The sequence below is a fragment of the Oppia nitens genome, unplaced genomic scaffold (assembly GCF_028296485.1).
Source record: "Oppia nitens isolate AA-2021 unplaced genomic scaffold, nextdenovo-longstitch-racon4-pilon3 scaffold8_pilon_pilon_pilon, whole genome shotgun sequence".
In the NCBI taxonomy this organism is placed as follows: domain Eukaryota; kingdom Metazoa; phylum Arthropoda; class Arachnida; order Sarcoptiformes; family Oppiidae; genus Oppia; species Oppia nitens.
The window spans coordinates 1,239,102-1,253,146 of record NW_026533252.1 but is presented as its reverse complement, the minus strand read 5'-3'; the positions used below and the strand labels follow the sequence as shown (position 1 = coordinate 1,253,146).

Genomic DNA, 14,045 nt, shown 5'->3' with positions numbered 1-14,045 from the left:
CAACACCAATAATAATAATAATAGCCGTAAATAACTATTGTTTGTTAAGTTTTTAATTTATATTTATGGAAATTATTATAATAAATATAAATTATACAGTATTACCGACAATTAGTATTTATTTTGTTATTATTATTATTATGCATAAAGTTATATTAAAATTTGATTAATAAAATAATTATTTAACATTTTGAACTTTAAAATGTAATAAAATAATTATTTTTATTTAATAACTTGTACTTTAAATTATAACATATAAATATAATATAAATTAAATAATAGAAAAATAAATAAATATTTTTGTTTGAAATTATATCATTGAATAATTTATTTATTATATTATTAGTTATATGTAGAATATAAAAACATTTGTACTACCGGTAATTTTTAATTAATATAAACAACTTTTTATTATATAATTTATTATTATTTTTATTATTAATAATACAGATATATAAATATTATATATAATGATTTAATATATACTTGTATGTAAAAAATAATAATTTATTTTTATGAATTTTACTATTTACTTTTATTAAATAATATATTAAATTAATAAATAAAACAGATTAATAATTTTTTAATAGGTGTAATTTTATTATAAAAATAAAAAAATGATAAATGTTTTGACTTTAAATAACATATAAATGATGCCTATTAATGATAATGTAGATTATCATAAAATATAGTTTATTGTAAACAATAGTAATTAAAAAATATGATAATTTTAAATAATAAGTTTTTATAAATAAAGTTAATAATTAATGACATTATTCTTATAATGTATTAAATGTTTTCAATAAATTATAATTAATAAATAAATATTGTCTATAAAATTAGTAATAAAAGAATCTAAACTTTTATAAAACTTATTATTGAAACTATTAACATGATTAATACATTTATATAAATTAATCATACAATTGTGGCATTGAAATTGGTCCCACCAATTTGTCCAAATAGTTTAACATATAAATGGTGTACAAATCATTATTTGTCAAATTTTGTTACCATTTTCTATGAGAACCAAACACTCTAATAGTTTATTGCATCCAAAATCACAGAAAGTTTTTGGTAGAAAATTTGATAAAAAAATTGTCAACAATTTCTATTAATATACTATTGTTTTATAGAAATTTTTTAACAAAAAAAACATTAATAATCATTTGCAAAATTGTTGTCGTTTTTTTAGTAAATAAATAAGTTAAGATAATGAGCTAGATCAAACAAATATTTTTATGCAACTAAGAAATTTCTAACAAATTGTAATGATATCAAAGTTATCATATAATTCAGGACAGGTATGTGGGGACAGGGATGTGGGGACAGGGATGTGGGGACAGGGATGTGGGGACAGGGATGTGGGGACAGGGATGTGGGGACAGGGATGTGGGGACAGGGATGTGGGGACAGGGATGTGGGGACAGGGATGTGGGGACAGGGATGTGGGGACAGGGATGTGGGGACAGGGATGTGGGGACAGGGATGTGCTGATACCTTAAAATATTATTATAATTTACCAAAAATTCCTTAATTTGGTTGAACTAACTCAATATCTTAAAACTATTGTTACTATAGCTCGTTATGTAAAAACAAGTGTCAGTTATTTTTGAAAAATTATTATTATATATAAACAAATATTTAGAAAGTTTAAGTAAATTGTAATTTTTAAAAATACTTACTATTGTTCTTAATATAAATAATTAATTGCTTTCAGTATGAAAATCATTGATATCTTTATTAATTTGGTTAACTATAATATAAAATTTATTTAAAAAATATAATGATTTGATTAGTTTTTTTTAATATTTAAATTTAAAAAATCACTACAAATCATACCATCATTTGCTTTATTTCTCTCATTAGTGGTCAAAGTGGTGATCACTTCATCACTTGTGTCTTCATTTGTCACCACATTTGATGACATATTACTGATTAAAACGAAAAATAAATAAAATAAACATATTTTTAAAATATAAAAAGTAAATTATAATATATAAAAAAAATCTAATGTTTATTCTGATAGATGAAGACAATAAATGAATGATTTTTTCAAATAATAAAATTATTTATTTATTAAAATAACTTATTGTATATAACGATAACTTATTGTCAATAATTTTGAGCCAACATTACCATTACGGGTCCATCGTTTTTATGAATGTTTTTTGTGTGTAATTTATATAATTATAGTAAATATCATATGATATATTAAAAATAGAAATATTTTTCGAGATATTCGACTTTAAAGTTTTTTTTTATTTTTTGAGAATTCTTATATATTGATACATATAAAACATATACAACAGTTATAAAATAGTTAAAATATCACAATTAGAGCACTGATTAAATTTACAATTAAAAATTCTAAAAGATTATCATTTAAATGATAATTAAAACCGTGGCCGATCGGCACAAAAAAAATGAAAAAAAAATTTTCGACTAAAGTCTAATATCTCGAAAAATATTTAAATCTATTATTGAATCTATAAATATCTTATATTTACTATAATTATATAATTTACATACAAAAAACACATAAAAACGATGGACCCGTAATTGTAATTTGGCCTAATTTTGTGATTCAATGTTTTAAATTGTTTTAAAATTATTTACTTAAATTTTATTTTAAGTAATAATGTTATTATAATTTAACAAAAAAATCAATAATTATTAATTATGATATAAAATGCTAACTTGTGTTAAGATTATTGGTTAATATGGATGACATGTTAATATACTAATTACAGTATATCTATATATTTTTATTAATTAATTAAATGTTATACTTTCAAATGTGATTTCGATAAGGATTAGGGGGATTCACATATTACGCTCACACTTTTTAAGAAATCTACCCCTCTCTCCTCTATGTTCAAAAAATTGTTCGTATGTAGTCATTTAAATAATTACCCCCCCCCCACCACAAGAAATAAAATATTATCTAAATGCGAACGTTCTTAAAGTCTCTACCCTCCCCTCCCCTTTGTTCGCAAGTTTGCTATGTCCAACCCCCTCCCCTCAAATGTGAACGTAATATATTAACCACCCCTTATTACTATTACATTAACTTTTTTGTATAATTGATTTTATTCAACATTAATTTGTTTTATGCAATTAAAGTTATAAAAAGTTATTTATTAAATAAATTAATTTATTGATAAAATATTATAATATTCAATAGAAATAGTATTTTTTATTAATTTTATTCAATTTATTGAACCCATCGTTCAAATGATGTGTCATTTAATTAATTGTTTAATACAATTGTGTGACAAAATTATAATAATAATTAAAAAACTAAACAAAATTATAAAATGCGGTGAAATTTATAAATTAATATCTAAATTAATGCTAATTTAATTTTAAAAATAATTTTTTTTTAATATATATATATAATTCAAAAATAATTATAATAATAATAATGATAATTAAATAATTTATACATAAAAAAAATGACGACTCGAAATACATTTTACAATTAATATATAAACAATTAAATTACTTTTAATAATAATAATAATAAATCCTAACTCTAATGCTATCACAACTCCGAGTGCTCGGCATCGGCAGACGTCTGGCCACTACTGGAATGCGGTTTTATGTCCTCTTTATCGTCACGTAATTTGCGTTCAGCTTTTGTTTCGGGCAATTCGTCTTTCAACTTGTCTTTCGACGGCTCAACAGTTTCTGGTTTATCACTTGTTTCCGGTTTTGTCTCACTTTCTTCTTTATCATCACTCTTTTCGTCAGATTTTGTTTTATTTTTGTCGTCACTGTTGTCATCATCTGATGCTGTTGTCTAAGATTTAGCAAAAAAATAAACAATAATATTTAAATAATTAAATATTTTCATATTTTTTGTTAGTCATGAAATAAAAAACCTCTGGTTTTTCTGTTGGTTTCCGTTTCGGTGGTGTTATGCGCGCCTTATTCAACATATATTTGACCTCCCGATCTAAAGCGGCAATCTTTTCAGCAATTGATTTCAGAGTCAATTTCGGCGTCTCGTGTTTGGCCAGTTTGCTCTGTTCGTGGACCGATGTGTCCACCCATGTCTTGGTTTCGTCGATCAACTTTTTCAGTGTATTGAGCTCTACTTCGGTAAAAATCTGGTCGTCATCGGACACATTGGTGGCACCGGTATAAAACATTTGACTAATATTCAACATGTTATTAATTGCGGCCAATGCTTCAGGTCGTTCCCGGTGTTCCTTTACTCTATCGAACAGCGCTCGGGTCAGTGATCTGAGATCGGCTAACTTATCGGTGATAACTTTGGTTTCGGCACCGTCCGACTCGTACTCCAACCACTCCGACTCAGCCGACAATTTCGATTGAATGGTGTCTTTCTCAGTATCGGTCGATGCGCTGCTATACTCTTCCTGATCCAACTTATCTCTTGTTTCTAATATAAACGACTCCAATGTATTCTTTACTTTGTCTCTCTTCAGTTTGTCCGCCTCTTTATCATCCAATTCTTTAATCTTATCGCGCGATTGTTGCAAAACTTCGGCATCAGTTTCTGGTAAATCCAGCAAAACAAGCGACGTATCTATCGGCTCTTTAATGGTTTTCAATTTCAACTCTTTCTGTGCACCACTTTGTGTCCCATTTGTGGTCGCATTCGCCGACTCTGTCTTATTTGGTGCCGCTTCAGACGTTGCATTTGCTTCTTGTTGTTGATTGGCATTGTCTGTAGTATTAGCCGTGGCATTGGTTGCTCCCGAAGTATCCGTATCGTTAACCTACAAAATCATCAAAAATTACGGTAATCACATAAATACGATAAACAGTTAATTAATTAAAACCATACTTTTTCAACATCCGCCTCATCGTCTTTACTACCAAACAGTTTTGATATCGATTCGCCAAACTTAGAGATAGCGTCGCCGACAATATTGCCAACCTCTTCGGCTTCAGATTCGACTTTCGACTCAAAGACGGCCTCAACGCTCTCCAGGTTTAGTAAACCGCTTTCATCCATACGGAAGTGCGCTTTAATGCCCTTCGAGTCTTCGGCGGGATGTTTGCCAATAGCTTCGGAGACACCTTTTAGTGATACCTAATCGACAAAAGAGAGAGAAAAACAAACAAATCTTTTTAATAAAAATTCGGTAAAAGTATCCACAAAAAAATTACATTGAATAAAGCGGTCGAATAATCCTCGACTTTGGAGCCATAGTTTACGGAAAACCCAAAATCTTTGGTATGTTTGTTAAATGTCAACACCTTTTTCTGTGGATAGGCATTGTTTCGGGCAAACAGTGTCCGCGACAGTGATTTACGCGAACCTCCGTCTTCGGTCTCCCGTTCAAAGTCCACTTGTATGGGATATAGATTGGCGTCTTTCACTATAAATGTCTTAACTTTGAAACCTTTGGACAGATAGGCGGCCTGATATGCAGCTCCCAGTGCGGCGCCTTCGTCGGCATTAATACTTTTGGACAGTTCTCGATTGAAATACTTTTGTAGGACAGTCTGTATTTTCGGTATACGCGTATTGCCGCCAATTATGATAACCGTATCAATTTCGGCCAATGTATAGCCCGATGTTTTGAAGGCTTCGTCAATCGGTTTGGTTAGCCGTTCATTGAATAGATCGTCACACAGTTGTTCAAACTCTTCACGAGTGACCATCGCTTTCAGGTCGATGTCGTTCATAACGTTCTCCACCTGTGCCTTGTGTTCGGTGTTGGCCGACAACACTTTCTTCAGACGTCCGGCCTCTTTGAACAGTTTAGCCATCGCCCGATGATTGCCGGTAATATCGGTCAACGGTTTTTTAGATTGTTCGGCAAACAATTTTGCCAAATGGTCGCGCAATCGTAGCTGCATTTCGAGTCCTCCGAGTTGCCGATCATAACCTACACCCTTGACGGTCAACTGTGGATTGGTTTCGGTAAATCCACGATCTTTTGTTTTGATCAACTGATAGGACACAATGGTAGCGGTAGTACTGGCGGCGCCCATATCGTAGAATAATATGTTGGTCACTGTTGTGTTGAAATCTTTTCGGCGAAACACACCGTAATTAAGTGCAAATGCAGTGTTACTGTTGACCAATTGGAGAACCTTGAGTTTGGCCAAATCGGCGGCCACCAGAATAGCCCGCCGTTCGGCTTGAGTGAAATACGGCGGCACAGTAATGACTGCATCGTTGATCGGCTGTTTGCTGGTCTCTTCGGCATACTTTTTGGCTTTTGTCAACACCATTGATACCAGTTCTTCCGGGGTAAATACGAGGTCATCGCCAGTGGTCAGCGACACACCGTTATTAGTGTCATCGATCTTGTGGTACGGAAAACGTTTCAAAAATAACTGAACTGAAGACGAGTTACGGTGTTTGGCTACCAGATCGCCAAAATAGGCAAACGCTTTATCGGGGAACCGAGTGGCAACTGTTTGGGCAGAATCGCCAAAAAGCCGTTCGCCATCTCTGAAGGACACCACTACCGGTGTCTTGCGTTGACTATCGGTGTTCAGTACGATCTCCATCGGCACTCCCGGAGACACAATCGCCACTTTCATCCACTCGGAGCCCAAATCGACAGACATGACGGCCACTGCCGACACTATCGGCGATAATAATAAAAAAAAAACTATTATTACAAATGTTATAAAAATAAATCTAAATTAATGTTTACCTGAATTAGTGGTCAATTGACACACAATTAACAGTAATAGCGATAAAAGTTTAAACATTTTTAACAAAAAATTTTTTTGTATTATTTTTCTATCGGATTAAAAACAGTTGTTTTTTTTGATAAAATTAATTAAATAAACTAATTATAAATATAAACACTACTATAAATTAATTATAGATTTTTTTTCGTCCAATATTTGTATGAAAATCACAAAATAATTTAATAAATTAAATAAAAGAGAAAAACAAACAAAAGTTTGTCAACAAATTATTATTATATCTGACACACACTGACTATAATACTACTATTACTGTCCACTTAATCCCCTAACCCCTAACACATACATACAGGTGCACAATGTTTAGCTAATAATCTAAATATGCAAATAGTGTTATAATCGATAATATACTTTCCAACCAAACAGTTAATAAAACTTTAACTAAACAATAAGCCGGTAATATTAGTATACAATTATTGTACAATTAATGTATAATATATTATACAGTGTGTACAGTGTGTGTGTGTATTAGGAAATTATTGATGACATGTTTCTACACTGTTTGTAGTCTAACACACACTTGTCTACATATGATTGGCTATAATAGTATAGTATATCTCTATTATAAACAATAGGCAAACACCGACTATTGTTGACGTCACACATACACAGCTTTTATGGGACCATTCATAAAGTATGTAACATTACATTGAAATAGTGGTTATGTTTAACATATAAATTAAAACTATTGATAATAATTGTACTTGATACAAACAAAAATTACAATATACAAAATCGTATAAATCTATTTGAATTATAAAAAATGTATAATCATAATATATTTATTAATTATATTTATTTTTAAATTTATTAAATATTTATTATTATTTTCTTAATTATTAAGTACAATGATTAATTTAATTATAATTAGTACATGCACAAATTGTGCTAAATTATATAGAATTTTAAAAAATAAATAAAATATTATATAAACAATATTAAAGAAAAAATTGATTTAATTATTAATTATATCTAATTTTTTTCAAAAATGTTAAATATATTTTGGGGTTTAGTAATAAACTTTTATGAAGTAATAGTGTTTATTAATATCAAAACTATGGTTGCATTACACACACTATTAATACAGACTGTTTGTCAGCTTATCTTACGGTGAAATCTCTATCCGACAGACGGTGTTGTGGTGTCCGTCAAACACACTTACAATAACCCTATACTGTACCTGAATATCACATTCATTATCATTGGAGAGTGTCTATGTATGTGTGTGTGTGTGTGTGTGTGTGTGTGTGTGTGTGTGTGTGTGTGTGTGTGTGTGTGTGTGTGTGTGTGTGTGTGTGTGTGTGTGTGTGTGTGTGTGTGTGTGTGTGTATGTGTATGTATGTATGTATGTATGTATGTGTGTGTGTGAGTGTGAGTGTGAGTGTGTGTGTATGTATGTATGTATGTATGTGTGTGTGTGTGTGTGTGTGTGTGTGTGTGTGTGTGTGTGTGTGTGTGTGTATGTATGTATGTATGTGAGTGTGTGAGTGTGTGAGTGTGTGAGTGTGTGTGTATGTGTATGTGTATGTGTATGTATGTATGTGTGTATGTATGTATGTATGTGTGTGTGTGTGTGTGTGTGTGTGTGTATATGTATGTATGTGTGTGTGTGTGTGTGTGTGAGTGTATGTATGTATGTATGTATGTATGTGTGAGTGTATGTATGTATGCAATCAATCAATGAGTCAGTCCGTTAAAGTTGCTTCTGGAGATCGGATGTATATCCCTATCGGTCGTCAATAATTGTATTAAAACAATCTAAAACTTAAATAAAAATTATTTAATTATATATAATATTCTATAAAAAATAACTTTTGACTGAGTTTTGCATAAATAAAATAATAATAGTTTTCTTTTCGTTTCAAAAAAAAAATTATATTAATTATAATTATTTTTTTCAAATAAAAAAGTTTCTAACTTAACTAAAAATAAATTTGATAACTTTTAATGTGATTTATTTATTGTTAAATAGAAATAAATATGATAACGTTGTCTAAGAGTGACCTAATAAGAATACACTATTAATGCTATGCACACACTTAACCCGTAAAGACCTATAATGAATCAGATGATTGTCATACTATTAGTACAATAAATGACAACATGTAATACAATTTTATATCTATATATTTATATCTCGATATATATGAATGTACGATACATAACATGATTACATGACGTAATAATCGAGAGTCGTTATTCAACCACAGGACTGTATAATAGAGTAAAGAGTTTTTTGTTTTGTTTGTAAAAGTTTGACAACACTTTCATTACATTTAAATACAGATTTTTATTAATAATAACAAAATTATTTTGTCGTTACTATTATTGTGATATTTGTTTGATTTTGTCGGTCATAATGAAAACATTGTACACAATCGGCGTTTTTATAGTGATAGCGATAACATTAGGTGTCGGCGACGGTCACAATAAATACTCGGCCGAAGCCAATGTCGGGCCGGCGGACAATCCGTTTCGTATGAGAAAGTTAAACGACTTCTGGCATAAAGCGGTCAAAGTATTGATCACCAGATTATTGACTCTTTGTTTACATGAAAAGTCTAAATAACATTATTTTCTTTTAATTTTAATCAGCGATTAGATCCAAACAAATTGAAGGCATTGATGGCAGACTTCAAAGCTCAAGACAAAGAAGAGATAACTCTCAAAAAGTTTAAGTCCGACGGACAGGACAAGGATGGCGTCAAAGAAGCACAAGTGAGGAAACAATTGGCCGCTATTTTAAAGAAATACGGATTATCTGATTCCGATAAAATCGATGAAGAAGTGGATAATAATACTTCTGGTAAACATCGGGATCACTATATAGATAAACAAATATTTCGGGACAAAAAATTAGACAAACTGTGGAAAAAAGCGCAAAACAGTGGTCTAAATGATGAACAACTGATGATACTTAAGGAAGAATTCAAACACCACGAAATGAAACTTAAAGAATATAAACAACTTATCGATGATATGAATGTTAGTGAAGATAAAAAGAAATCCATTGATGAAGAAAATCGAGACAATTCATTGAATGTCATTCTAGACGAAGAAGAACCACAAGATAAAGACAACAAAGAGGCCGATGTTGTGCTTAAAGTGAAACACTTTGAGATTAAAGAAAATTTCCGACGACTGAGTGATAAAGTGATAAACAACGCTCAAGACTTAAGATCATCCGGTGATGAGTTTGACGAACCAAAAGCTCAAACATTATGGGAAATGGCTCTCAAATCTAACTTCAATAAAGAAGAACTCAATTCATTGCGCGAAGAGTTGGAACACTTTGAAACAAGAATCAGAAAATTGAAACATTTTGAGTCTCAACTGGATATGGATTCAATCGCCGGTAAATATATCAATGAAAACATAGATCTGACCGGTGATGACAGTGATGACAAACATTTGAAAAGAAAAGTCAAAGAACTGACACATAAAGTAAACAAACTTCACTCAGAATTGGAGTCACGAATAGTTCAAAGACATCTTGAGTTATAAAACAAATTTATTTTTTATATAGTATTTATTTATACAAAAAAATACAATTACGGTAAATATCTATTGAATTTATTTATAATTTTATTATATAGTTTGTATTTTTACAATTTATACACAATTTGGATAAAAATAAATAATTAGAATCTGAATAAAAAAATCCAATTTAAAGATATTTATAATCAATTGAATTTTCTTTATTTTCTATTATATTTACAATATTTCAATACCCGGTGAATAATTTTTTGATCTAAAATATAATTATCGGTATAAGAAAATATGTTATTAATACTGATTGACTGAATTTAGAAAAAAATTAGTCAAAGTTGGTTCAAAACTACTGTATCGGTACATATAAAATTGTAGTATATGTTGTAACGATATTATTTTTATATTTTATTAATTTGTTGTTACCGTATATTACGAATATAAATACATTTAAAAGAAAAAACTACCGATAGTTTTTAAAATGTAATCATTATTATATATTATATGTTATCTAAAATAGAAAAATCTTAATGAAATACAATTAGTTTGATTATAATTAACGTAAAGATTAAAAATTCTATATAATGTTAAAGTCATAGATACTTCAAATCAATAATATATTTGAATGAAGTAATAAAATTTATTAAACAATCTATAACTTATTTATTCACATTTTTGAGTATATTGTAAATCTTGAATTTGTAATATATTATTTTAAGATTGTTAAATCAATATTATTCTTAAAATGGAGATAATAACGGTTCAAAAATAAAATTGTTGTCAAAACCAATTTGATTTTTAATTTTTAATACTATCCAGGTTAGATAAAATAAATTTATATACTAAAAGTAATATTGTGAAAATCATATTAATTGAATAATTGCAATATTAACTAAAAATTATATTATATTTATTAGAATACAATGAATGCACACATTTAAAGAATATCAATGAAATTCTTTATTAACATAACTTATGTAAAAATATAGTACAGTATTATTAATATTAATTACCGTTAATAATAAATATTGTTTTTATATTTTATTTCTAAGGGTTAATAGAAATAAAATTTAATAATATTTTTTAAATAATATTCTATCAAATATTGAATAAATATAATAATTAATACTAAACAAAAATTATAAATATGCAATTTTAAAAAACTGTTATATTATTTTTACTTTTACTTTAATAATACAGATTAAGAAATTACTTTAAAATAAAAAAAATTGTTTTAGATATTTATAATGTTTTATTAATTAAATTTAATAATAAAATGGAATTTATTATTACATAGAGATGCTATTACTTTAAGTGAAAACAATTGATAATAAAATTATTTTACTTAATATCCGACAAAAATTTGGTTAAATTATACTTAGACATTTTTTTCAATTTGTATGAAAACAAAATTATTAGTAAATATTAATTAATATTTAATTAATTAACAAAATTAATATCAGTTTAACAAACTAAAGTTTATAATATACCGTAAATTTTCATTAAATTTTGAATATATATTTCGGTTTTTCTAAATTAGTTTATTGATATAACTAATAATAAATGTTTAATTTGACATTTGGTAGTACACACGCAATAATGATATGTAAATTTTATGTATCATAGAATATTTAAAATGTATTATACAGTATATATATATATATAATTTTTATATACTATACTGTTTTAATAAAATTAATTGACATAAATTAGTTCAAACAAATCTATTAATGATTTTGTGTTTTTGTTAAAATGGTTTTTAAATGGTTGAAATAATTTATTTGATGAAACAATAAATAAAAACTTAATACATACAGATTTATAATAGCATATTAATTATGCTCTAATATATATGTATATAAATGCTTTTTTAAAAAACGGAATGGCAGTGACACTTAATTTTAAATATTCAATTTAATTGAAATTAAAATTTGTATTGTAATATATACACCTATTATATAATTATAATTATTTAAATAATGTAAATATTGATGGAATATTCATTGTTTAAATTAATAATGTAAGAAATTATTATTATATTCACTTAACAGTTGTTCACTATTTTTTGTGTAAACCTGTATTTTTAACATTATTATAAATGAGTCAAATTTTAATACATGATTTTTGTTTATATAATGCTAAAAATACAATCTATACATAAATATAAACTTTTGTGAATAACTGCTAACATGATTCAGCTCTCCATACATGCAATATAATTGTTTATAATTTAATTAATAATACTAAAAAAATTCATTATAATAATTATACAAATAAAATAAAATTACTTTTAAAAAATAAAATATTGAAAATATAATTTAAATTATATAAATATAGAGAAATTAAAAATAAAATTCTATTAAAACAATAAAATCGGATTCTGGTATTACAGTGTTAATCAATATTGAATTCAATCATCATTACGTGTACTCATTAATAAATATCTTATACATTGGATAAACAATATATCTAAACATTTGTCTTAAATTATTGTATAGACTTTCAGTAAATTTTAAATTTTCATTTAAGAGATTCAATGGCTTTCGTTTAAAACATTAGATTCACAGATAATAGAGGAATAATATATGAAGAAAGAGTTGGACATTCAAAGACACACACATCGGATAAATTAAGGAGATGTCGGAGAGTAGGGCTGACCAGCGGGGACTCCGCCCGCTTGGAATCGCATTTCATCGCGACTGGCCCTATATTGTCGATAATTTATATAATAGATATCAGTAAAAAAATTATTATTAACTAATTATATGACATACTTTCGGCCCAACACAAGAGCCCCGAAGAGAGCTGTTATGCCCAATGAGGCCAAAAATCCGAGTATAAAGGCTGGTCCGTAACAGCCAAATGAAACGCCAACAATAAATGGCACTAAAGTTAGTCTTCAGATACAATATTAACATAAAATAAGAAAATTAATATCATTTCTTAAACTAATTATATCTCATTTATTCAGTTCATACGCTGCATAAATGCCTGCTTTAAACCAATAGGGCTTTCCTTCAACAAAGCGACCGACGCCTCGAGCGAAGGACAGGAATGCGACAAAAGAAGGCGCTTCGATGCTGAGGATGGCCACCGCTGCCACTCTGTATTATCAGTCATTTATATTAGTCATCAAATCTGATTCAATACATCTTACAGTTGTAGGATTCCCGGGAAAATACAGTGAACAGCCAATGGACTAATGGTAGTCAATAGACCGCATAATACCAATACCAATGCCAGAGCTGTGGCTATTTGACTGGACCACGACTCCACCCACCTGTCCATTCATTATTATAATAATAATAATATTAATATATTTAATTGTATCAATCAATTCATTCAATATTTCTAAATTATATATTGATATTGTAATAATTAATCAAAATGAGCATGCTAAATAAATTGGTGCAAATGTCAATGTTGTCATATATTTAATATATAAATTGTTACCGACCAGGTCGACCCTGTTTGTTGGCCCTCCGTAGGTGTTCCCACATTCATCATCATTACCAATCAGCCAATCAGTTATCCGATCCGATTTGGATATCAATAAAAACAAATTCAATAACCGGACTATAAATGTATATAATATATGATATACTGTATAACCAGTAAAGTAGATGTCATACACAATATATACAGTAGTTTTCAAAAGCAAACCAATCGATATCAATATCTCCGGCAAAACATGAGAGGCTTAGTATGTTTTAGGGGATTGTATATTAAGTGCAGTACTAAATGTTAATAATAATTGTAACTGGATACATTAATCAATATGAATATGCCATGTAATAAGTTTATATATTTGTTTTTATCAATGTTTACTTTAATATAATATCTACAGT

The 14,045-nt window shown here is 28.2% G+C and overlaps 3 protein-coding genes across 4 annotated transcripts; 1 reads left to right on the top strand and 2 right to left on the bottom strand.

The window, feature by feature from the left end:
* Positions 1–3,473: 3,473 nt before the first annotated feature.
* LOC128964195 (hypoxia up-regulated protein 1-like) lies at positions 3,474–7,234 on the bottom strand. The gene is made up of 5 exons (XM_054310757.1): positions 6,651–7,234; positions 5,146–6,578; positions 4,820–5,068; positions 3,888–4,751; positions 3,474–3,805 (listed from the first exon to the last, which is right to left on the bottom strand). The coding sequence occupies exons 1-5, from the start codon at positions 6,706–6,708 to the stop codon at positions 3,548–3,550; spliced, it is 2,862 nt and encodes a 953-aa protein (XP_054166732.1). The 5' UTR covers positions 6,709–7,234; the 3' UTR covers positions 3,474–3,547.
* A 96-nt stretch (positions 7,235–7,330) lies between these two features.
* Positions 7,331–10,261, top strand: LOC128964208 (alpha-2-macroglobulin receptor-associated protein-like). Of its 2 annotated transcripts, XM_054310770.1 has the most exons (3): positions 7,331–7,342; positions 9,102–9,226; positions 9,304–10,261. In XM_054310770.1, coding segments are annotated over exons 1-3 (1,035 nt in total). In that variant the 5' UTR covers positions 7,331–7,341; the 3' UTR covers positions 10,213–10,261. The 2 variants fall into 2 exon arrangements, with proteins under 2 accessions (XP_054166745.1, XP_054166744.1); XM_054310769.1 differs by lacking the exon at positions 7,331–7,342 and having other exon boundaries at positions 8,731–9,226.
* Positions 10,262–12,573: 2,312 nt separating this feature from the next.
* LOC128964213 (calcium channel flower-like) lies at positions 12,574–13,938 on the bottom strand. Its single transcript, XM_054310774.1, has 5 exons — positions 13,655–13,938; positions 13,355–13,477; positions 13,176–13,301; positions 12,972–13,094; positions 12,574–12,902 (listed from the first exon to the last, which is right to left on the bottom strand). Exons 1-5 carry the CDS (start codon positions 13,705–13,707, stop codon positions 12,827–12,829), a joined length of 501 nt encoding a protein of 166 aa, XP_054166749.1. The 5' UTR covers positions 13,708–13,938; the 3' UTR covers positions 12,574–12,826.
* Positions 13,939–14,045: the final 107 nt, after the last annotated feature.

Excerpts from the sequence above, each read along its gene's own strand:
- LOC128964208 (XM_054310769.1), top strand. The coding sequence starts at position 9,068 with ATGAAAACATTGTACACAATCGGCGTTTTTATAGTGATAGCGATAACA. Across the intron at positions 9,227-9,303 it reads TCTGGCATAAAGCGGTCAAA|CGATTAGATCCAAACAAATT; the intron begins GTATTGATCACC and ends AATTTTAATCAG.
- LOC128964213 (XM_054310774.1), bottom strand. The coding sequence starts at position 13,707 with ATGATGATGAATGTGGGAACACCTACGGAGGGCCAACAAACAGGGTCG. Across the intron at positions 13,478-13,654 it reads CAACAAACAGGGTCGACCTG|GTGGGTGGAGTCGTGGTCCA; the intron begins GTCGGTAACAAT and ends ATGAATGGACAG. Across the intron at positions 12,903-12,971 it reads GCTCTTGTGTTGGGCCGAAA|GGCCAGTCGCGATGAAATGC; the intron begins GTATGTCATATA and ends TCGACAATATAG.
- LOC128964195 (XM_054310757.1), bottom strand. The coding sequence starts at position 6,708 with ATGTTTAAACTTTTATCGCTATTACTGTTAATTGTGTGTCAATTGACC. Across the intron at positions 6,579-6,650 it reads TCAATTGACCACTAATTCAG|TGTCGGCAGTGGCCGTCATG; the intron begins GTAAACATTAAT and ends TATCGCCGATAG. Across the intron at positions 5,069-5,145 it reads ATTCGACCGCTTTATTCAAT|GTATCACTAAAAGGTGTCTC; the intron begins GTAATTTTTTTG and ends TTTGTCGATTAG.